Here is a 25,338-nt window from a genome sequence, read left to right as displayed (position 1 = left end):
TGCAATGAGCTGGACACGACTGAGCGACTGAACTGAACCGAATTGAAGGGAGTTCAGGGTGGAGAGTGAGGCACTCGGTGCTCCAAAGAAACTGGAAGAACAGGTCTTTAGATAGATATTTTCAGGAAATGATTTCACAATCCCAATCCTTGCATCTCCTCATTTTAGAAAGCACTAAATCCCTACATGGTGACATTGTTGGTATTGTTGTTCAGTCACTAAGTCGTGTTTGATTCTTTGTGACCCCATGGACTGCAGCATGCCAAGCATCCCTGTCCTTCACTATCTCCCTGAGTTTGCTCAAACTCATGTCCATTGAGTTGATGATGCCATCCAACCACCTCATCTTCTGTTGCCTCCTTCTCCTGCCCTCAATCTTTTCAGCATTAGGGTCTTTTCCAATGAGTCAGCATCTGGTGGCCAAAGAATTGGAGCTTCAGCTTCAGCACCAGTCCTTCCAATGAATATTCAGACTTGATTTCCTTTAGGATTGACTGGTTTGATCTCCTTGCTGTCTAAGGGACTCAAGAGTTTTTCTCCAGCATCACAGTTCGAAAGCATCAATTCTTTGGTGCTCAGGCATCTTTATGGCCCAACTCTCACATCCACACATGACTACTGGAAAAACCATAACTTTGACTATACGGACCTCTGTTGGCAATATAATATCTCTGCTTTCTAATAGACTGCCTAGGTTTGTCATAGCTTTTCTTCCAAAGAGCAAGTATCTTTTAATTTCGTGGTTGCAATCACTGTCCACAGTGATTTTGGTGTCCAAGAAAATGAAATCTGAGTTTCCACTTTTCCCCCACCTATTTGCCATGAAGTGATGGAGCCAGATGCCATGATCTTTGTTTTTTGAATGTTGAGTTTTAAGCCAGCTTTTTCACTCTCTTCTTTCACCTTCATCAAGAGGCTCTTTAGTTCCTCTTTGATTTTTGCCATGAAGGTGGTGTCATCTGCATATCTGAGATTATTGATATTTCTCCCAGCAATCCTGATTCCAGCTTGTGAATCATCCAGCCCAGCATTTCATATGATGTACTCTGCATATAAGTTAAGTAAGCAGGGTGACAATATACAGCCTTGACGTACTCCTTTCCCAATTTTGAACCAATCCATTGTTTCATGTCCAATTCTAACTGTTGCTTCTTGTCCTGCATACAAGTTTATCAGGAGGCAGGAAAGGTGGTCTGGTATTCCCATCTCTTCAAGAATATTCCACAGTTTGTTGTGATCCACACAGTCAAAGGCTTTAGTGTAGTCAATGAAGCAAAAGTAGATGTTTTTCTGGAATTCTCTTCCTTTTTCTATGATCCAGCAGAAGTTGGCAATTTGATCTCTAGTTCCTCTGCCTTTTCTAAATCCAACTTGTACATCTGGAATTTCTTAGTTCATGTACTACTGAAGCCTAGCTTGAAGGAGTTTGAGCATTATCTAGCTTGCCTGTGGAATGAGTACCATAGCACAATAATTTGAACATCCTTTGGCATCAGCTCCTCAGAACTAGCTGAAAACCATTTGTAAAATAAGCACTTGATTGCACTGAACTCTCCTGTCACCAAAATCTTATATATTGACCTTTCCCCACTACCATTTTGGAACAGTTTCTCAGAGCTAGCTGAGCTGCTGTCTCTGGAGCTGCAGTCCTCGTTTCGCACCAAACAAAACCTAACCTGCACTCTCACGTTGCGCATCATTTTTTAGTCAACAGTTACGGCAACCAGTGAAGCAACCCAGATGGACGTCCCTCCTTCACCTGAACTCTGTGAGGAACCAGAGCTTTGGTCCCAGCAGCAGCCCCGTGTACCCATCTGCTTCCTCAAGGAGTCCAAATGAATTTCAGTAACTCTCTCTTGGTTCTTTGATCTCCTGTATTGGTTGATGATACTGAATTTAATTTGGCAGTTGAGCAGGTTACCCTGCCCCTCCCAGTTGAAAGACACTGGGGGGAAGAGGCCAGCTGAAATATACTCAGACATACCCACTCATGGTCTAGACACTAAGGGGGCTCAGTTCTAAGATACCAAGAAATACCTGTCCAGGTGAAAAATTTTTTTGGGGGGGAGGGATGGTTGAAAGACACCAGGAAAAACCCACCCAGTGGAAAAGTATTGGTTGGGGGAGGGTCAGTTGAAAGATACTGAGGTTGTTCAGTTGTAGGAGACTGCGTGGTCTGTGCTGAGTTAGGTAAGAGGCTGACATAAGGCTCTTCTTCAATTCAGGTGCCTTAATAGAATTTGTTGGGATAAAAGTGAAGAGTGAATTTTATCCATAACACATTCAACTTAAAATGGAAAATAGAGCCTCTTAGAAACAAGGAGTATCAGAAAGTAGCTTCTAACACTCCAGTCAGGGTTATGTACATACAAAACTTATACTTCCAAGTAACTACTTAACAGAGGAAATTATACTGAAGGAGACATCAACCTAAAAAGTTGGGGTTCTTTTGATATTCCAAAATTGATATTTTTGCATGCATAGATAGAAAAAGCCAGTCCATAAGATCAAACACAATGAATAGAATGCTTACTTTGGTATCAGAAGGTTCTAAAAAAGGAAATAATAAAGTAACTTCACAGGAAACCAACAAGAAATTGCTTGAAACTATATCAGAACTAAAAAAGGCTGCTAGCACTGACTCTGCCAGGTCGTAGATCTAGTAGGACTGAGCAGTCACATTTGGCTTTTCTTCTGAGTATCTCTTTGCCATCCTCTTGGAGCATTTTTTATTTTTTTATTTTTTTGCCATTCGGCTTTCATTTTGGGGTATTACATTGCCGTTTATTCCATTTGGCTTTTGATTTCTAGGCATCTCTTTGCCATTTGTTTTATTTGAAGCGTGACTTCCAGTTGGTGAGGTTCTGGTTTGATTTGGTTACTTTGGTTTGAACACAAAGATTGGTTTGAGCACGCAGACATCTGGTATGAACTGCTCGAGCTGAACTGGAAATGCTGCCTCTTAAGGTTCCACACCCAACCTGGGAACCCCTTGGGAAAAATTTTAAATGACTTGTTCTACAGCTCTGATCCAATGACAAAGAAAAATGGTCTAGAAATATTAGATCTTTACGACAGGTAAATGGACTGAAGTTCCCTTAGGTTCAAGATTCTTCTCCTATAATCAACAGCCTGGAACTGGTCAAACTAAGACCCTTCACCTCACCAGAGGGGCAGTCCCCACTGGGACCAGTTGCCCTTGTTATCAGGACTGATTTAAGCACTACCTAGCCTAAATTTTGGCTATGGAACTATGACCACAGAAATATAAAGAGAATTTTTGACAGTGTGGCCATAATAGTCTTTAGATTCCAGAGAAAACTGGTTAAAACTTTTTTGAAATTTTCCTACTAGGAAAAGATGCTTTTCTCTCCCTGTGCCCTGAGACCATGGCTCTCAGGGACACTTGTCTAGATCATTACTAATTCTTGAAACTGAGGAGAAAAAAAAAAACAAAAACGGAAAAGTCCTTATCCCAACAGTTACATATAAACTAGTGAATTTTATATTGTGATATGTGATTCATGACTAAGTTTGGAAAACAGTTATGAGATCTCTTGTTGTGTCTATTTGGATATATGTATATCTCAGTATGTGTCTTTGTATTTGGATATTGTTGCTGAAGTTAATTTGTAAATGAGCTCTATTTAGTTGGTTTAAAGAACAGTAGGCACTTAAAAATCAAACAGTTCTAAGTCCAAGAGAAATTAAGCTAAATGGATTTCAGGTTCATGTGAACTGGGAAATATTAAGGATCGAATTAATACTTGGTATTAATGTTTGTTTGTTGACATGTGTTGGTACTTACATTGACTTTGGTAAATAACAGGACAGGGCTCACAGGTGACCACACCAGGGAATCCTTCCCTATTGCCTCAGGTTCTGCCTGTGGTGGAAAGTTCGCTGGGATTTTCCCTTTTGGACTAGCCTTGTTATGGGTAAGCTTTGTTCCGTCTTGTAGTTCCCCCAGACACCCAGGATATTTTTAGAAGACTGGGAGACTTTCAACTATGCTTCCATGAAAGCAATTGGTATTTCTCTCTCCTGTGCCCAAGCCCTCAGGAAAAAAAAGAGGGTGTGGGGAGTGGAAAAAGCCTTTTGAACTCAAGCAAAAAAAAAAAAAGCAAAAAAAAAACCACTGAGATTTCTGGTTCAGTCTTTATGTAAAAGTTAACTGGTAAAGGAATTGTTTGAACTGACTTGAAAGTAAGCACTTACAGATTGTATCTAAATATATAGAAAAGTGGCCAAGATAAATTTTAGGACTTATGATCTGGGAGATATTCAGTACTGAATTGATATCTGCTATTGAAGGTAGCTTAAGCTTGTTGGTTTGATTAATATAGACATGTCTAAAGCTATCAATGTTAAGTATAATATTCCTGTTGTACCTAGGTTTACTAGTGGTCAAATAAAACCTTATCTGTTACAAATCTGTTGACAAGACAAGTAACTCAATGTGGAAAAAACTGTAAGGAAACTAAGATACATGTTTTCAGTAAAAGAAAGTATGAGAAATAAAAGAATACTGAAAAGAGCTATGCATGATCAGGATTTCCTAAGACTGAACTGAATTTAGTTGGGTAAACGAACTTTGTTGAGACTAAGCTAAGACTTGGATTTGCCTTTTTCTTTCTGTTCAGATAAAAGTTTTCTTAGAATGACATTTTTGATAACAGATTATATGAGTTTCTTTGCCTTTAAATTATTTGTATTTGCTTTTGAGATCTCTGGTAACTTTTGTTAAGGAATAAGTATGGTCTCACAGTGACTGATCTTATCTAATAAAGTGTTTTTACACTTTTTGACAAGTTTCCCAAATATCAAATTTTAATTAAAGTTCTTTTGATTTCTGGCTAACTTTGGGATGCTTCAGAGGACCCCTGAAACAACCCAAAGAGAGATATTTAATTAGGTTCATTTGGTATGCTGAATTGCATGCTAAGTATTGTTGAGTGAGTAATAAATCACCTCAGATTATATATTATGGTAAATGTTACTAACATCCCAAAGAGAGATATTTAATTAGGTTCATTTGGTATGCTGAATTGCATGGGAAGTATTGTTGAGTGAGTAATAAATCACCTCAGATTATATATTATGGTAAATGTTATTAATACAGCTATCCTAGAAATTATATCGAGTGCCTAAAATTCTGAATGTCCTGGTTAATATGTTATCAGTCATAATTCTAGTTATAACAGTAAAGTGTTGTCACGGCCGTAACCAAGTTTCTTTGTCAATTGCATTGTAATCAGATTTTAAATGTGCCTTCAAAGTCTTTTGCCATTATAGACAGCTATGGTTTTATTTTGATGTTTTTGCAAAAATGCTGCTTCCTAAGGAAGATTTATAGAAAGAACTTTTGGATAAATACAAGTTTCTCACTTTCAGACCATAATGCTGAACCAGGTAAGAAATTAAAGAATTCTAATGTGAAGAAAGCTGAGCACCGAAAAATTGATGCTTTTGAATGTGGTGGTGGAGAAGACGTTGAGAGTCCCTTGGACTGCAAGGAGATCCAACCAGTCCATCCTAAAGGAGACCAGTCCTGGGTGTTCATTGGAAGGACTGATGCTGAAGCTGAAACTCCAATACTTTGGCCACCTCATGCGAAGAGTTGACTCATTGGAAAAGACCCTGATGCTGGGAGGGGTTGGGGGCAGGAGGAGAAGGGGACGAGAGAGGATGAGATGGCTGGATGGCATCACCAACTCGATGGACATGAGTTTGAGTAAACTCCGGGAGTTTGTGATGGACAGGGAGGCCCGGTGTGCTGCGATTCATGGGGTCGCAAAGAGTCAGACATGACTAAGCAACTGAACTGAATGGGAAATCTGATGGCTTCCCAAAGCTTAACAAAAGGACTGAATGAACAGGTGAATATGCTTATAACTTTTATGGTTTATATCTGAAAAACTACTGGTTTGTATCTATGTTTCCCAGGTATAAGGAAAACTTTCCCCTCAAAAATTTGGTAAATTATACTTTTGCAACCTGAGGCCTTGCCTCCAGGCGCATGAAGAGGCAACATAGTTCATGCTGAGATATTTACATTACACAAAGATGGCCAAGTAGAAGGATATGTGCTCATCTTCTCCTGCAAGAACACCAAAATTACAACTAGCTGCTGAACAATCATCGATAGGAGAATGTTGGAACCCACCAAAAAAAGATATCCTACGTCCAAGGGCAAAGGAGAAGCTGCAACAAGATGGCAGGAGGGGCACAGTCGCATTTAAAATCAAACCTCATACCCACCAGAGAGGCTTGGAAAGCACAAACAAAACCTTGTGTACACAGGAACCAGGGAGAGGAGCAGTGACCCCCACAAGAGACTGAGCCAGGCCTGCCTGTGAGTGTCTGAGGGTCTCCTGTGGAGACCTGGGTTAGCAGCTGCCTGCCACGGGGACAGGGACTCTAGCAGCAGCAGTCCTAGGAGGTGTGGCATGTGGCATCAGTCTTCCTGGAGGAGGTTGCCATTAGCCCCACCACAGAGCCACAGGGTGGGCAATCCCAAATTAGAGAACAATTATACCAAAGAAGTTCTGGCACTACTGCGAAAGTTCTAGGTCCCAACCTGGAGATCCAACAAAAGAACTGAAAATCCCCAGTGAATTTGACTTTGAAGGTCAGCAGGATTTGATTATAAAACCTCCACAGGACTAGGGAAACAGAGACTCTTGGAGGTCACAAACAAAATATTGTGTACACTGGGGCCAAGGAGAAAGGAGCAGTGACCACATAAGAGACTTAGCCAGACTTGCCTATCAGTGTTTGGGAGTCCCCAGCAGAGGCATTGGGTCGACAGTGGCCTGCTGCTGGGTAATGGCATTGATAGCAGCAATTCTAAGGGCATGGCATGCTGGCATAAATCCTTTTGGATGTCACCATTATCCCAACTGTAATTTGGCCTGAGGTCAAACTAGAGAGAGGGAACACAATCCCACCCATCAGTAGAAAACTGGATTAAAGATTTACTGAGCATGGCCTTGCCCACCAGAGCAAGATCCAGTTTTCCTCACAGCCAGTCCCTCCCGTCATCAAGTTTGCATAAACCTCTTGTCCTCATCCATCAGAAAGCAGACAGAATAAAAACCACAATCACAGAAAACTAACCAAAATGATCACATGGATCACAGCTTTGTGTAACTTAATGAAACTGTGAGCCAAACCTTGAAGGGTCACCCAAGACATGGGTCATGGTGGAAAGTTCTGACAAAACATGGTCTACTGGAGAAGAATGGCAAACCATTTTAGCATTCCTGCCTTGAGAACCCCATGAACAGTATGGAAAGACAAAAAGATATGACACCAAAAGATGAACCACCCAGGTCAGTAAGTGTCCAATATCCTCCTGGAGAACAGTGGACACATAGTTCCAGAAGGAATGAGGAGGTTGAGTCAAAACAGAAAGAACACCCAGTTGTGGATGTGACTGGTGGTGATAGTAAAGTCCAATGCTATAACCAAAATTGCATAGGAACCTGGAATGTTAGGTCCACAAATCAAGGTAAATTGGAAGTGGTCAAAAGGAGATGACAACAGTGAACATCAACATTTTAGGAATCAGTAAACTAAAATGGACAGGAAAGGGCAAATCTAATTCAGATGACCACTATATCTCTTAATGTAAGCAAGAATCCCTTAGAGGAAATGGAGTAGCCCTCATAGTCAACAAGAGTGCAAAATGCAGTACTTAAGTATAATCTCAAAAATGACAGAATATTCTCCATTCGTTTCCAAAGCAAACCATTCTACCACAGAAATCCAAGTCCATGCCCCAACCACTAATGCCAAAGAACCTGAAGTTGAACAGTTCTATGAGGACCTATAAGACCTTCTAGAACTAATGCCAAAAAAAGATGCCTATTTCATCACAGGGTACTGGAATGCAAAAGGAGTAAGTCAAGAGATACCTGGAGTAAGAGGCAAGTTTGGCCTTAGAGTACAAAATGAAGCCAGGCAAAGGCTAACAAAGTTTTGCCAAAAGTATGCACTGGTCATAGCAAACACCTTCTTCTAACAACACAAGAGACAACTGCCCATCATGAAAATATGGGCACATAAAGGACAGAAATGGTATGGACCAAACAGAAGCAGAAAAGATTAAGAAGAGGTAGCAAGAATACACATAAGAACTGTACAAAAAAGATCTTCATGCCCCAGATGACCACGATGGTGGGATCACTCACCTTCAGCCAGATATCCTGGAGTGTGAAGTCAAGTGGGCCTTAGAAAGCATGAGTATGAACAAAGCTAGTGGAGGTGATGGAATTCCAGCTGAGCTATTTCAAATCCTAAAATATGATACTGCTAAAGTGCTATAATCAATATGCCAGCAAATTTGGAAAACTCAGCAGTGACCACAGGACTGGAAAATGTCTGTTTTCATTCCAATCTCAAAGAAGGGCAATGCCAAATAATGTTCAAATTATCACACAATTGCACCCATTTCACATGCTAACAAGATTACACTCAAAATCCTTCAAGCTAGTCTTCAACAGTACACGAACCAAGAACCTCCAGATGTACAAGGTGGACTTAGAAAAAGAAGAACCAGAGATCAAATTGCCAACATCCGCTAGATCACAGATAAAACAAGGGAATTCCACAAAGACATTTACTTCTGCATCATTGACTACACTAAAGCCATTGACTGTGTAGATCAAAATACAGAGTGGAAAATTCTTAAAGAGATGGGAATATCAGACCACCTTATCTGCCTTCTGATAAATTGGTGTGCAAGTTAAGAAACAACAGGTAGAACTGGACATGGAACAATGAACTGGTTCAATATTGGGAAAGGAGTACATCAAGGCCGTACATTGTCACCCTGTTCACTTAGCTTATCAGAAAGCAAAGAAGAGCTAAAGAATCTCTTGATGAAGTTGAAAGAGGAGAGTGAAAAAGCTGGCTTAAAACTCAACATTTAAAAAGTGAAGATCATGACATCCAGTCCCATTACTTCATGGCAAATGATGGGAAAACAGTGGAAACAGTGATGGACTTTATTTTCTTGGGCTCCAAAACCACTGCAGATGTTGACTGAAGCTATGAAATTAAAAGATGCTTGCTCCTTGGAAGAAAAGCTATGACAAACTAGACAGCCTATTAAAAAGGAGAGGCATCACTTCGTTGACAAAAGTCTGTATAGTCAAAGCTATGCTTTTTCCAGTAGTGATATTTGGATGTGAGAGTTGGACCATAAAGAAGGCTGACAGCCAAAGAATTAATGCTTTGGAACTGTGGTGCTGGTGAAGACTCTTGAGGTTTCCATGGACAGCAAGGAGATCAAACCAGACAATCCTAAAGGAAATCAACTCTAAATAGTCATTAGAAGAAGTGCTGCTGAAGCTAAACCTCCAATACTCTTGGCCACCTGATGGGAATAGCCAACTCACTGTATAAGACCCTAATGCTGGGAAAGATTGAGGGCAGGAGGAAAAGGGGGTGACGGAGGATGAGATAGTTGGATGGCATCACGGACTCACTGTACATGAGTCTGAGCATTCTCTGGGAGGTAGTGAAAGTCAGGGAAGGCCGGCATGCTATAAGTCCAGGGGACTGCAAAGAGCTGGACATGAAGGAGCAACTGAACTGAAAGACAACAACAAGAAAGCAAAATTGAAGCATTTTCACATTTTCTCTCTACCTTATCCCTCCAGAGATTGCAAACTCTGTTTCCAGTAGCTTTTTCAGATAAATTAGAAAAACCATCTCAGCAACACGTCCACACAAAGAAATCTTGCAATTCTGGAGACCAGGAAAAGGGAAGGATTCACCTACATCTGTTGGGTGAAATCTGTGATAAACCCTTGGTGTGACTCTCCTAGCCCTGAGAATTTTAACTTCATATATATATCATATATATATATATATGAAAGTTATGGTTATATAATCCACCAGGCCAGTTTTATTGAAACCAGGCTTATTTTGTAAACAAACTTGTCTTAATTTAGTTATATTTGGTAAAAGCAAGGTTAATTTTAGGGAGAAAAAGATATTTTAATGAATGTTAAATCCCAGTTTGGCTTTGTAAAGTAATTAGCCTCCAACTAATAAAAATAAATGGAAAAAAAAAATCCCAGTTTGTTAATTTAGGTCTATATCTACTAAGACTCATTTCCTGGATAGTTGTTTGTTGTTATGCTATACTAATATAAAATTTAATTGAATTATTAAAGGACATTCTAAGCTTGTTTCTGAGGCTTATCTCAGTGATCAATCTTTTGACAGAGATGAGGTGCCTCACAACCTGCAGCAAGGACTGGAAAAAGATATAACTGGACCATAACTAGAAGACAAGTGTCTAGAGATCTTCGACTATTAAGACCTAATCCAGTAAAAGCACGCTGTGTAGCCTTCTCCAGAACTAGGAATGAGTCTTCCCAGCAGTGTGGAATGGAATGGTCACGAAATGCCTCCCAAATATGGTCAAATTTATTAACCATGAGGGGGTCCTCTCAACTATAACTTGGCACTTGCAAAGGGCATTTGCCATCTGCCTCTGCAGAGACTGAATCCTGTTGCTACAGCTGTTGACTTTCACGCCCTGAAGGGAATTCAGGGTGGAGAGGGAGGACTCTGTGCTCCAAGGAAACTGGTGGAACAAGTCTTTAGATAGTTAGATATTTTCAGAACTGATTTCATGATCCTTATCTCCTCAGATCTAGAAAAGCATTAAATCCCATCATGGTGACATCACCTTCTCATGACTAGCAGAAAACCTTTTGTAAAGTAAGCACTGGATTGCACTGAACTCCCCTTTCATCAAAATCATATATATTGAGCTGCTCTTACTACCAATTTGGGGCAGTTTCTCAGCTATCTGAGATACTGTTTCTGGAGTTGCAGTATTCATTTTGCCCCAAATAAAACCTAACTTGCATTCTCACATTGTGCATCTTTTTCTAGTTGACAAAAGTGAGACAAAGTGAGATGGCAGAGAAATATGTTCCAAATGAAGGAACAAGATAAAAACCGAGAAAAACAAGTGGAGAGACAAGGCAATCTACCCAAAAAAGAGTCCAGAGTAATGATAGTAAAGATGATCCAAGATCTTGGAAAAAGAATGGGGACACAAACTGAGAAGATACAAGAGATATCCAAAGGCACTTCCCAGGTGGTCAGTGGTTAAGATTCTGCCTGCCAGTGCAGGGGACATGGGTTCGATCCCTAGTCTGGGAAGATCCTACAGGCTGCAGAGCAACCGAAACTATGCACCACAGCTACTGAAGCCCTTGCGCCTGTGCTCTGCAACCAGATAAGCCATCACAATGAGAAGCCCGTGCATTGCAATGAACAGCAGCCCCTGCTCACTGCAACTAGACAAAGTACAAAGATCCAAAACCTATGGGTGGCAGCAAAAGCATTTCTAAGAGGGAAGTTTACTATAGCAATACAATCTTACTTCAAGAAAGAGAAAAATCTCAAATAAACCAAACCTTACACTTAAAGCAATTAGAGAAAGAAGAACAAACCCAAAGTCAGTGGAAGGAAAAAAAATCATACAGATCAGAGCAGGAATAAATGAAATAGATGAAGAAAGAGAAAAAAAATCAATGAAACTAAAAGCTGGTTCTTTGAGAAGATAAACCAAATTGATAAACCTTTAGCCAGATTTATCAAGGAAAAAATGAGAAAGGACTCAAAACAATAAAATTAGAAATGGGAAAAAAAATCACAACTGATACCACAGAAATCCAAAGGATCCTAAGAGACTACTACAATTAAATAAACTCAAAATGGATTAAAGACCTAAATGTAAAACGAGATACTATAAAACTCTTACACACACACAAAACAGGCAAAACACTCTTTGATATAAATTGCAGCTGTATCTTTTTGGATCCTCCACCAAGAATAATGAAAACAAACAAACAAAAATAAAAAAATTGAACCTAATTAAACTTAATAGTTTTTTGACACAAAGGAAACCATAAACAAAATAAGAAGACAACTCAGAGAATGGGAGAAAATATTTGCAAATGAAGCAACCAACAGGGTATCTTGTATATCTCAAAAAAAAAAAAAAAAAAAAAATCCTGACTAGATATTTTGTATATCTCAAAAATATACAAACATCTCGGGCAGCTCAATATCAAAAAAACAAACAACTGAATAAAAAATTGGGCAGAAAATCTAAGTAGACATTTTCATACAGATAGACAAAAAGCACAAGAAAAGATGGTCAACATCACTAGTAATCAGAGAAATACAAATCAAAACTATAATGAGGCATCACCTCACACCAGTCAGAATGGCCATCATTAAAAAGTCTATGAACAATAAAGGCTAGAGTGTGGAGGAAAGAGAACTCTCCTACTCTATTGTTGGGAATGTAAATTGGTATAGCCACTTTCAAGAAGAGTATGGCGGTTACCTAAAAAAATAAAAATAGAACCACTATATGATCCAGCAATCCCTCTCCTGGGCATATATCAGAGAAAACCATAATTCAAAAAGATACATGCACCTTGATGTTCATTGCAGCATTATTTACAATAGCCAAGATGTGGAAGCAACCGCAACATCCACAACATACAAATGGATAAGGCTATACAATGGGGCAAAGATAGCCTCTTTAATAAATGGTGCTGGGAAAACTGGACAGCTACATGTAAAAGAATGAAATTAGAACACTTCCTAACACCATATACAAAGATAAACTCAAAATGGATTAAAGACCTAAATCTAAGACCAGAAACTACAAAACTCTTAGAGGAAAACATAGGCAGAACAGTTGATGACATAAATCAAAGCAAGATCTTCTATGACCCATGTCCTAGAGTAACAGAAATTTTAAAAAAAAGTAAAAAAGTAGGACCTGATTAAACTTAAAAGCTTTTGCACAGCTAAGGAAACTATAAGCAAGGTGAAAAGACAACCATCAGAATGGGAAAAAATAATAGCAAATGAAAAAACTGACAAATGATTAACATCCAAAACATACAAGCAGCTCATACAACTATTGCCAGAAAAACAAACAACCCAATCAAAAAGGGGGCAGAAGACCTAAACAGACATTTCACCAAAGAAGACATACAGATGGCTAACAAACACATGAAAACATCACTCATTATTAGAGAAATGCAAAGCAAAACTACAATGAAATATCAACTTACACCAGTTAAAATGGCCATCTTCAGAAAGTCTACAAAAAATAAATGCTGGAGAGGGTGTGGAGAAAAGGGAACGCTCTTGCACTGTTGGTGGGAATAAAAATTGATACAGCCACTATGGAAGATGGTATGGAGATTCCTTAAAAAACTAGGAATAAAACCAGCAATCCTACTCCTAGGCATATACCCTGAGGAAACCAAAATTGAAAAAGACACATGTATCCCATTGTTCACTGCAGCACTTTTTACAATAGCTAGAACATGGAAGGTACCTAGATGTCCATCAACAGATGAATGGATAAAGACGTTGTATACATACACAATGGAATATTACTCAGCCATAAAAACGAACACATTTGAGTCAGTTCTGATGAGGTGGATGAACCTAGAACCTATAATACAGAGTGAAGTGAGTCAGAAAGATAAAGATAAATATCGTATTCTATCGCATATATATGGAATCTAGAAAAATGGTACTGAAGAATTTATTTATAGGACAGAAGTGGAGAAACAGACATAGAGAATAGACTTATGGACATGGGGGAAGGGGAGGAGAGGGTGAGGTGTATGGAAAGAATGTGGAAACTTATATCACCATATGTAAAATAGATAGCCAACAGGAATTTGCTGTATGTCTCAGGAAACTCAAACAGGGGTCTGTATCAACCTAGAGGGGTGGGATGGGGTGGGAGGTAGGAGGTGGGAGGGAGGTTCAAAAGGGAAGGGATATATGTATACTTATGGCTGATTCATGTTGAAGTTTGACAGAAAACAACAAAATTCTGTAAAGCAATTATCCTTCAATAAAAAATAAATTAAAAAAATAGAGAGCATATGAAGAACTACTGAGAAAACATGCAATTATAGGAAAATCAGATTGTCAACATATAGTTTAAAGGGCAGAGAAATAAGCAAAGGCATAAAGTACAATGAAAAGATCATATTAAACTCTTGATCTGAATACTATCTTGAGTAATAATTAGCTAAACAGATTAGGAAAGCTACTTAATCTCTCAGAGCCTCTGTTTTCTCATTATAAAAATACCTGCTTTTCAGGGTTAGCATGAGAATAAAATGAAATGATTCATATTAAATATTTAAATAACCATAAAAGCACTATGCAAATGTTAGTTATTATTGCTATATGAAACAAAGGATGCACAAGATTCTTCTCCTGAATTCTAGATATGAAGAGAAGTCCATGTAACGTACTCTGAGTTAAGGTACCACACTGAGTTAAAGACCATGCATTTGAGGTTGTCACATTTCCTTCAAGATTATAGATAACATCATATATATACAGTCTAGTGTTCTTTCAATTTCATGTAAGAAATTGAAGGTGAATTTACAGATTTGCTTCTCACTATTCAAAAAACCATTAATAAGTTTCTATTATGTGTAAGTGGACATCAGACAGCCCTGCTGTGTCTGAGCTAACAGCCTGGTGCTGCCACCACAGCTAGTCTCTAAGGTATCTCTCTTATTAGAATGCCATACAGTATGAACTCTCCAGTTGGAGATGAGGTGAAAACTTGTCCTGACACCTTGTAATCTTGAGCATGTCATAACCTGATCAAGTGTCGGTTTTCCCACTTTCCCATTACAGCATTTAGCACACAGCAGGTACTTGACATTGTCAGTTCCTTTCTGTTCCTTCCTTTACTGGGCAGTCAACAGTTAAAAAGCAAAGCAAAACAAAAACAGAAATGTATAAAAGAAACCTATATAATCATATCTTCAATTCTTACCATTATAAATAGACACCTGACATTACTATTATTCTATTAAATTTGTAATCCCAACTATTTATAACAACCTAGAAAGTTCATACCAAATATTAATTATTTATCTAAGAAATACATCTGGATTAAAAGTACTTTAAGAACAATGCATAAAACATCACTTGGTAAGTAAGCTAGGTCAAGCTCTAGGCATGCACATCTCATCTATTATTGGTACAATTATACAGGCAGTAAGTTTCCTGAAGGTATAAAATCTTTTTTATAAATTTAAACTCTGAAAATAAAGCCAACAGCTAATGCTGATGTTAGGAATGAAGAAGCCTGAAAAATAAGTGCTTCTTAGCTAGAATATAGAAATTTTGAGTTAAATAGCAGAAGAAAACGTGCATGCATACCTCAGATTGGAAAAGAACAGATTTACTTCTAAAAGAAATGAATAGTTGTTCATAAAACTATTTCTTAGAGAACCAAAGCTAGGATTTAAAAAATATACTTTGTTAGAAATTATATAAAACAGTGATACTGATAATGTTTTAGATTCTGAGACTATCCTACATTTGAACACTTAGAATAATGTCTCAGGTCACATCCTCTCATAAATGTCAAGAAATGCATGTGTTTTCATGCTCAAAGATCCTGTTCAAAATACACTCAAATATCATTGCTCCATCCAGGTTGGAGCCTCAGCAGCTTAAAAAAGTAGGTTTCTCTTTTATCATACATAATTCCATTTCTTGTATAATGAAAATCCTAACTCCAACCCAGACAAGTAGTTTTCATTCATTCATAAACAACATCTACCAAGTCTTCTCTGAGGTCAGAAAATGGCAGTAGAAGAGCAGAAAGCAAAGAATACATGCAGCCTGCCACAGATGAAACGAATGCAGATAATGGAGAGTGAAGGCACTTATGAATTCCCAATTCTTCTAAATATATTCCTTCTTGAATCAGCTTTAGATTCTTGGTTCAGATTATCAAGAAATCATTTGTCTCGACTGTAAAAGGATAATGTTATCATATGACTGCATCAGTATGGCTGACTTCAACCTAGTTTCACTGTCACAAATGATACCTGACTAGATAAAGCCATAGGTTATCATCAAGAAAGTGAAAAAGCAGAATTCACTGAAAAACATTTTTGGACAGTACCTTAAGATTAAAACATCAGAAGATATATTGTTTTAAACTATGGTTACAGCTGTGAGAAATCTAAAACCCTATTTCCTCTTCAATATGAACAAAGTTAATTCACAAGACTTTATTCTTTATAAACTAAAATTTAGTTGTAAACATGATGGCAATATATGAATACTTATGCCTTATTTTGGTGAAAAGCAATTCTTTTGTCTGCCTCTTAATGAAGAAAGTCTACCTTTCCTCAACTGCAGGATTACCTTTCTTCCTTAATGTAGGTGTATAATATCTAGGACGAGGTAAAGATTATAAGCAATCTGACATACCACAACAGCCCATGAATGAACTGCTCTCATTCTCCTTACATAATCCCCCTTACGCTCTAGTCTTTCCTCTCCTAACTTTGAGAAAGGGACACTCCAGTCCTCAGAGAGTAGTGGTGACAGGAGTATTTACAAACAATACACTAATGCAGGGAGAACTTCCTACTTCCTAACATAGCAGGGAAAAAAAAAGTGATCCCTAAGAAAAGGAAATTGTAACAACTGAAAACTTGGCATCAGAGAGAAGTGGGTTCTACTCTAGATTGAGTACTATAACCTTGGTCAAATTTTTAATCTACTTGAGGCTTAATTTTCTCAACAGAAAGACAATAAATACTAACCTTTTTTTCTACTATGAGTAAAAGAATACTAAATTTGGAGTCATAAGGCATGGGCTCAAGTTCTAGTTATCTCCTCGAAAACAGAGAAAGGCTACCAACTCCAGTATTCAGGCCTGGAGAAATCCATGAACTACACAGTCCATGGGGTGGCAAAGAGTCGGACACGATTGAGCGACTTTCACTTCTTCTTTGTCGCTCAGTCGTGTTTGACTCTTTGCGACCCCATGGACTGTAGCCTGCCAGACTCCTCTGTCCATGGGGATTCTCCAGGCAAGAATATTGGAGTGGGTTGCCTTGCCCTCCTCCAGGGGATCTTCCCAACCCAGGGATCAAACCCAGGTCTCCTGCATTGCAGGCAAATTCTTCACTGTCTGAGCCATCAGGGAAGCCCAATAATACAATACCAAGGAAGTAATATAAAAACTCTGTGAGCCTCAATTTCTTCAATTATTAAAGATGGATCAAAGGATCCATCTACTTTATACTTCTTATGAGGAACTAAGCAAAGAAAATGGTTCCTATAAATAAAAATCATTTTTATAACCTGTAAAGAGTTATATAAGATAGTTTTACTGATAATCTTCTTAGAAAGCATAATCTGAAGGGAACAAAAAGCCAAAAAACTACAAATAATGGCATGCCTATAAATTTCTAGGGGAATAAAAAAGAATAAGAGTGTTCATTAATTTTCAACCTGTTGGTTATAAATTTTTTGCAATGACCTAAAAACAGCATTATATCATGAGGAAGGTGATGATAACCTTTACAAATAAAGTAAAAATAAGGCCAGAAAAGATAATTACTTGCCATATATAACTCCTTATTGATGCCAAGATACTTTCCATTTCCACATCCAATATCAGCAACTAATGAACCACTTGGCAAAGCTTTCAAAAACTCTACTATGTGTGGCCAAGGGGTATGTCTCGTGCTGCTGAAGTGCCTAGCAATTTCTTCATAAACCCGATGGACATAATCTTGCTCCAGTTGTAAAGCTTCTTTATCACTCTCTGGAAATGATGCAGGAGCCTCCTTCATCTGGCTATCACAGACCAAAGGGTAACCTAATGAAAAAAATAAAGCAATATAAACCATTTATTTATCTATTTATTTTTAGGCCACGCCATGTGGCATGTGGGATCTTAGTTCTCCAAAGAGAGATCGAGTCCATGCCTCCTGCATTGGAAGTACAGAGTCTTAACCACTGGATTGCCAGGGAAGTCCCTAAACCATTATTTGTATCCAAATGAATCATCAAGTTATGACTATTTTCACATAAGAAGAAGCAAATCAGTCCACATTTGATGACTAGGGATAAGTAGGTTCTTATTTATCATTTTAAAAAAGTTTTCACCAGTTATGTATGTGAAGGGTCTAATATAAGAAAGGATAAATCCATCTGCAACAAAACATGACTAATTCCACATGCCTATATTGAAGATGCCTGTTTTATCTTAGGATTAAGGGTCTTCCTATTCAAGAAAGGACCTTGATGGGCCTGGCCTAACCTAAAGAAACTTACAAATTAACAGGATTTGGGGTTTTTGTCTTAGTAGGAGTTCTGGGGACCCTAGTACTCTCAGAAGAAGAACCAGACCTAGAAACAGTGCGTGATTTGGTAATAATCACAAGATTTAATGAATACTATTTGATGGCAACCCACTCCAGTATTCTTGCCTGGAAAATTCCATGGACAGAGAAGCCCGGTAGGCTACAGTCCATAGGGTCACAAAGAGTCAAACACGACTGAGCAACTTCACATTTGAAGTGGTTTATATATATTGTCTCAGGAACCAGCACATTCATTTTACAGATGAGGAAACTGACACCGAATATTAAAAAATGATACTAAAGTTACAAAGATGGTAAGTCACATAGTCAAGATTTGAACCTAGGCAACGGAGACTCCAAAACCCACATTCTCAGTGACTACACCTCCTTCAAAAAAAGGGTAAATCCTAAGGAGAGCACAAAGTAAAGGGGTGACTGAGGAAATTTAGGATACAATATGTCAAGTTAATTTTGAAGTTGTTCCCTGGTCTTTATAATAACATCTAATATTCATTTCAAATTCTTCCTATTCTCTGCTCTGCTCTAAATTCCCATTGCCTTCAGACAGCCTGTGACACACAATATCTTTTTATGGGTAGTACACTAGAGAATAAACGAAAAAGCAGTGTTCCCAGAGAAACCACAGACAAGACTTCAGCAATATTTATAAATCATATGGCAGCAAAAAATTGGGCTATAGCATTGATGACTTCAGGAATTTTCCCTAAATATAACTAGAAGATGCCAAATCTTGAATGGGGGTGGAACTATCTAGTCCCTACTAATGTGTAAAGTGAGGCTCTAAACACTTTATGTGGACATTTAAGAAAAGGGTAGTCCTAGAAACTTTGAGGGCTCTAACATACATGTGGCAACAGATGGGTTAGTATGTCAGTTACAACAGAATTACAATTACACTACAATATACATTACAATTACTTTCAACTAGTCTTGGTAAAAACTGTATTCTCTTGGAAACTATGAACATCTAAATTACATAAAAGGAGGATCACTTAAATCTATAACTTTTGACTAAAAGTATCTAAAAGTTGGCCTTGAACTTTTAAAAAAATCTGTAAACTGAATAATCAGAGCTTCTTACAGCATCCCTTACACTAAATTAACATATTCAGCGCTCCCATTTCATTTAGTTTATGCTTTCCAATCTCTTGGTCTCTTTATTTGTTGTTCCTTCTCAGGCTTTTATCAAGTGTAGTAGAAAAGCTTTTGTATACACACACACACACACATATATATATATAAATAGTAAGTATAATATATATGTTTTAGAAACTTTACAAATTTTTGCTTAGCTAAAAATTTTATGACATTTTGGTCCCACTTGCTTGACTAAGTTATGAATATAGAATGATAGATTTATAATTTATATTCACTCAAAACTTTATATAGGTCCAATTATTCTGGCATCTAGTATTACTGTTGAAAGTCTTTAAGGTTTATTATTATTTGAAAAAAAATTGAATGAAGCTTGAAACTTCTAATCCAATTCTGAAAATAAAGAAATATTATGTTGTAAAAAAAAAAAAAAAAGAGGAAATTACCATATGATACAGTATTACCATATGATACAGTATTAGATTTTGTTCAAATTTCACTTATGCTACTGTCCATTATTTGTTTTCATCCCTTATCTAAGATTCCACACTGTATTTAGTTGCACTGAGCAGCTACAGCTGCATGCAATAAATTTTCCTTTCATTTTTGTCCTGTTACAAATACTGTCCAATTTTCCTTGGTATGGCTTCTTAGATACACCCATCATTTAAAAGTAGACATTTAATTACCAAATACATGGAGATTTTTAAGTATCCTTAATATTAATTTATCATGTTGATATTAACTGCTCACTTAAATGCTTTCTTCTCTGCAACCACCCTCTGTGTTTTTTCAGGCTTTTAACCTTCCTGAGGCTTTCAATGGCTAGCCAAAGATCTCTCTGGGTAAATGTCACATTGTATTTGAAAATATGTACATTATTTTCAAATATCTTTTTATATTGATTTCTAACATAACTCCACAGTGATAAGATAACAGACTCTGTATGATTTCAATATCTTTCAGTTCAGTTCAGTTGCTCAGTCGTGTTCAATTCTTTGCGACCCCATGGACTGTAGCATGCCACACTTCCCTGTCAATCACCAACTCCCAAAGCTTGCTCAGACTCATGAACATCGAGTCGTAATGCCATCCAACCATCTCATCCTGTCATCCTCTTCTCCTCCTGCCTTCAAACTTTCCTATCATCAGGGTCTCTTCCAATGAGTCAGTTCTTCGCATCAACTGGCCAAAGTACTGGAGCTCCAGCTTCAGTATCAGTCCTTCCAATGATATTCAGGACTGATTTCCTTTAGGATTGACTGGTCTAATCTTCTCGCAGTCCAAGGGACTCTCAAGAGTTTTCTCCAACACCACAGTTCAAAAGCATCAATTTTTCGGCACTCAACTTGCTTTATGGTTCAACTCTCACATCCACACATGACTACTGGAAAAACCATAGCTTTGACTAGATGGACCTTTGTTGGCAAAGTAACGTCTCTGCTTTTTAATGTGCTGTCTATGTTGGTCACAGCTTTTCTTCCAAGGAGTAAGCGTCTTTTAATTTAATGGCTGCAATTACCATCTGCAGAGATTTTGGAGCCAAGTAAAATAAAGTCTGTCACTGTTTCCATTGTTTCCCCATCTATTTGCCATGAGGTGATGGAATCAGATGACATGATCTTAGTTTTCTGAATGTTGAGTTTTAAGTCAGCTTTTTCACTCTCTTTTTTCACCTTCATGAAGAGACTCTTTAGTTCTTCACTTTCTGCCATAAGGGTGGTGTCATCTGCATATCCAAGGTTTTGATATTTCTCCCAGAAATCTTGATTCCAGCTTGTGCTTCATCCCGCCCACCATTTCACATGATATACTCTGCACAGAAGTTAAATAAGCAAGGTGACAATATACAGTCTTGACATGCTCCTTTCCCAATTTGGAACCAGTCCATTATTCAATGTCTGGCTCTAACTGTTGCTTCTTGACCCACATACAGGTTTCACAGGAGGCAGGTAGGATGGTCTGGTTTTCCCATCTCTTTAAAAATTTTCCACAGTTTATTGTGATCCACACAGTCAAAGGCTTTGGTATAGTCAATAAAGCAGAAGTAGATGTTTTTCTGGAACTCTCTTGCTTTTTCTATGATCCAAAGGATGTTGGCAATTTGATCTCTGGTTCCTCTGCCTTTTTTAAATTCAGCTTGAACATCTGGAAGTTCTCATTTCATGTACTGCTGAAGCCTCGCTTGGAGAATTTTGAGCATTACTTTGCTAGTGTGTGATCATGAAAATTTTGCACCTTGTTTTACATCCCTGGATATTCTCATGTCTCCTGGTTCATAGTCTATAGGAACTTAAATAGAATTTGTACCCTGCTACTGTGTGAAAATTTGTATAAATCTTAATTTTGTTGAGCTGGTTCATAGTGCTTTTCAGATCTACTATATCCTTCTATTTCTCTGTACATTCAATTCTATTATTTTTTGAGAGTTTGATAATGAAACTCCAAATAAAAATCTTAATTTATCTACTTAAAAATAATTTGTAATATATTGTAAAACTACATATATAACTTCGTTCTGTATCTCCAAGTCTCCTGTAAATGTTATCATACTTTTATAATTTAAAAAATAAAAATTACTTAGCTACTGTCCCTAACAACAACAAAATATTGGCATAAGAAAATGAACTTGTCTCTCCTACTAGACTTCAAGTTCCGGCGGTACAAGAGCCATGCTTTATTTTTTTATAGCTTGTAAATCTATGGCTGTGTTAGACATTCATCAAACACTAAATAAACATTTTTAATCAATGAAAAAATTGTGATATTTTAAGTGTTCATTGCCACTTTTAGCAGAAGAAACAAAAATCTGTTGAAACCTATTTTATGCTTCACTAACATGACAATATCAAACATGAAGCTTTCAAGTTTCCCAACAGAATAATTTCATGCACATATAAAAAGGATTTCTAATTTAAAACATAATTTTAAGATGATTAAGTCCAAAAGCTCCTGTTGAGATACCTCCCATAATTGAAACACCAAGATATAAAAAGAATCTTAACATCACCGTCATTACTTGTAAAACAAACAGGGTTTTTAATTTACTGAGTCCAAGAAAAACAGGAAATGATGCAGTTGCAGAGACAATACAAAACAGCATCCTCCTGACAAGTTTTTGAACACTCCTTTCCAAGTAAGACAAACCACTCTTTATCCCCCTAAAGCTATCTATTTATTATAGAACAATTTGTCATCTTCAACTTCCCTGTTGGGTTAATGAGAAGTAATTTAGAAATGTGATAAGCTGTTTCACAAAAAAATCTATTTTTGTACAGTGATATTTTAATGCCCCCAAATAGTAGTCCTCTTAACCATGAGTACAATAAATAAAATATTTAGAATCCAACTCAAGTACTATGTTTAAGGAAAATAAAGATGAATAAGATACAGTTCCTACCCTCAAAAAATATAAACTCTAATGAGGGTGGTTAAGAAAAGTATAAGTACAATACAAGGCAGAATATGGTAAATGCCATTACAGGAGTTAAGACAAAGCTCTTCTCAGTTCTGATGGACTTTAAAAGATTTTCAAACTAGATTTACTCCATTTACAGTAGAAACAAAATTATATACTTACTACAATTACAAGGTGTTTGCCTCACTTTCCTAAATGTAAATGATGTCCGTATTCCCCTCTTGTTTAAAGTCAAGTCTTCAACATCACTGGTGATAATTCCACTTTTGTGACCCTTGGATGCTTGAACAGTATCAAATTTTCTGGGTGTGATTCTAAAAACAACAGTTAAATTAATTTATTCAACACTGTATTCATAAAAAATATTTCAGGTCCTTTAAAAACATTAAGAGAATACAGTAAATCTACAAGAATTTGTTGCAAATGTCTATTGGATCCCCTGAATTACTGTACTGTAGAAAAAAAAACAAAGAAATAGAAGTCTTTGTCTCTTAGGAAATCATCTCTAGGGTAACCACTAAAAGAATTTATAGTTAACAAACATTCAAGGGGGAAAATAGAATAATAGCAAGTGTTTAATTAATACCATTGCCAAGAGGAAAAAAGAAACAGATGGCAAAAGGGAAATAGCAAATTTCAATCCAGTTATCAGTAATTATGTTAAATGTAAAAGGACTTCAAATCCAATTAAAGAACAAACAATTTCAGATTGGATTTTTTTAAAAAAAATCCAAGTACATGGTGATTACAAGAGAAACACCTTATAATAAGGTAAGGAAATGGTTGAAAAACAGAAAAAAAAAATACAACGTACAAACAGTATTTTGCATATACTTAGCAAAGCCAGGGGAAAAGTGGTATAGTTATACTAATCACACAAAGTAGACTTCAAGGAAATTGGTATTAATAGAGATAAAAAGGAACATTCCATAATGATAAAAGGGTCAATCCAACAAAAAAACATAAAAACTTTATATGTTTGTATGCACCTAATAGGACATCCTCAAAATATATAATCCAAAAAGTGGAAAAAAAAACTAAATGGAGAAATAGACAAATACATAAACATCATTGGAATTTCTAATATATCTTTCTCGGTAAGTGAAATCTAGCTGTGAAACAGACATCAACATCAGAAAACAACAGATAATGGAACAAAAAAGCATATGATTAACACAGGTACAAGAAGTAAAACAAAGACGCAAAATAAAAAGAGGAAAGCACAAGCCATTGTAAATTTTAAGAAAGTTTAAAGGGAGTCTTGGAAGTAAGATCAAGTTTTTGAACAGAAAAAAGAAATCATTTGGTATGATTCTTGCTAAAAGTCAAAAAAACAATGGCCTTTTCAAAGTTAAATTTATAGAGTGAAACGCACAGATCTTAAGTGCACAGTTCATGCGTTTTGGCAAAGGTATACAACCATGTAGCCGCCATCCCAAGCAAGGCACAGAATATTCCCAATCACCCGTGAGACCCCTCAGGCCCTTTCCAGTCACTCTCCCCCTCCTCACAGCAACCAAAACCTGACTTCCGTCAGCAGAGTGTTGCCTGTTCTTGAATTTCATACATAGTCGGCGCTGTCTTCTCTCTGGCTTTGCCCATTCCACATAATTTGGAGGTTCAGCCATGTTTTTCTGTGTTTCAGTAGTTCATGTTTTCCTCTCAACACTGAGCAAAATGTCACCATCTGAACATGCTGCAATTTATGCAAAATCTCTTGTTTACAAGTATTTAGTATTCCCAGTCCGGGGCTATTACAAGTAAAGCTTATATACATTTTTTTCAGATACGAACTTTTATTACTCCTGGAAAAATACTTAAGAGTGAGACTGTTGTGTCAGAGGGTAAGAAACTACCAGTTTCCTGAGATGGTTGCACAGAATTTTACATTCCCACAAGCAGCATATGAGAGTTTCAGGCTCCTTGACATTCTCACGAAAACAATGTAAGTTTTAAATTTTAATAATTTTAGCAAGTGGCAAATGACACGAAATTGTAGCTATAATCTGTATTTCCCTGATGACTAATGATACTGTATTTCTTTTCATGGGCTTTTTAGCCATTCATAGATTCTTCTGGTAAAGGATCTGTTGAACAGATCTTATGGCCAATCCTTTGTTAGATATATGTTTTGTGGATATTCTTCCCCAAGTATAGATTGATTTTTCATTTTCTTGATGCTGTCTTTTGATAAACAGAAGTTTTAAATTTGGATGCAGTTATTTTGTCTTCTTTTTCTTCTAGTGTTCTGAAACCTTTCTCAAGGGAAACAAAAAAACTTTGCCTGCCTCAGATTTGCACAAGTATCCTCTTGTATTTCTTCTAGACAGCTCATAATTTGTATTTACATTTAAATCTATGATCTACCCCATATTAATTTTTGTGAATGGCATGAGGTAATATCAAGGTTAATGTTATTTCCACACAGATCTCTGATTTTCCCAGCACCATCTGTTGAAAATTTTCCTTTCCATAATGAATTGTATTGGCATCTTTGTCAAAAGTCAACTGACAATACATCTATGAATATATTCTGTCTCACTGATTTATCTGTAAAACAATACTATACTTTTTTGATTGGGTAGCTTT

General features: G+C 37.1%; 1 protein-coding gene across 3 annotated transcripts in view; it reads right to left on the bottom strand.

Moving 5' to 3' along the window:
• ALKBH8 (alkB homolog 8, tRNA methyltransferase) overlaps nucleotides 1-25,338 on the bottom strand; it is a 113,526-nt gene that overhangs the window by 10,152 nt on the left and 78,036 nt on the right. For all 3 annotated transcript variants that reach the window (XM_065944193.1, XM_065944194.1, XM_065944195.1), the window contains exons 9-10: nucleotides 22,912-23,063; nucleotides 17,472-17,728 (exon numbers count right to left, since the gene is read on the bottom strand). In XM_065944193.1, the coding sequence (XP_065800265.1) occupies nucleotides 17,472-17,728; nucleotides 22,912-23,063 (409 nt within the window). The remainder of the gene's footprint in view (nucleotides 1-17,471; nucleotides 17,729-22,911; nucleotides 23,064-25,338) is intronic.

This window comes from Muntiacus reevesi, chromosome 9 (assembly GCF_963930625.1).
Source record: "Muntiacus reevesi chromosome 9, mMunRee1.1, whole genome shotgun sequence".
Lineage (NCBI taxonomy): Eukaryota > Metazoa > Chordata > Mammalia > Artiodactyla > Cervidae > Muntiacus > Muntiacus reevesi.
The sequence above is the reverse complement of the archived record's forward strand: the minus strand, read 5'-3'. Positions and strand labels throughout refer to the sequence as shown.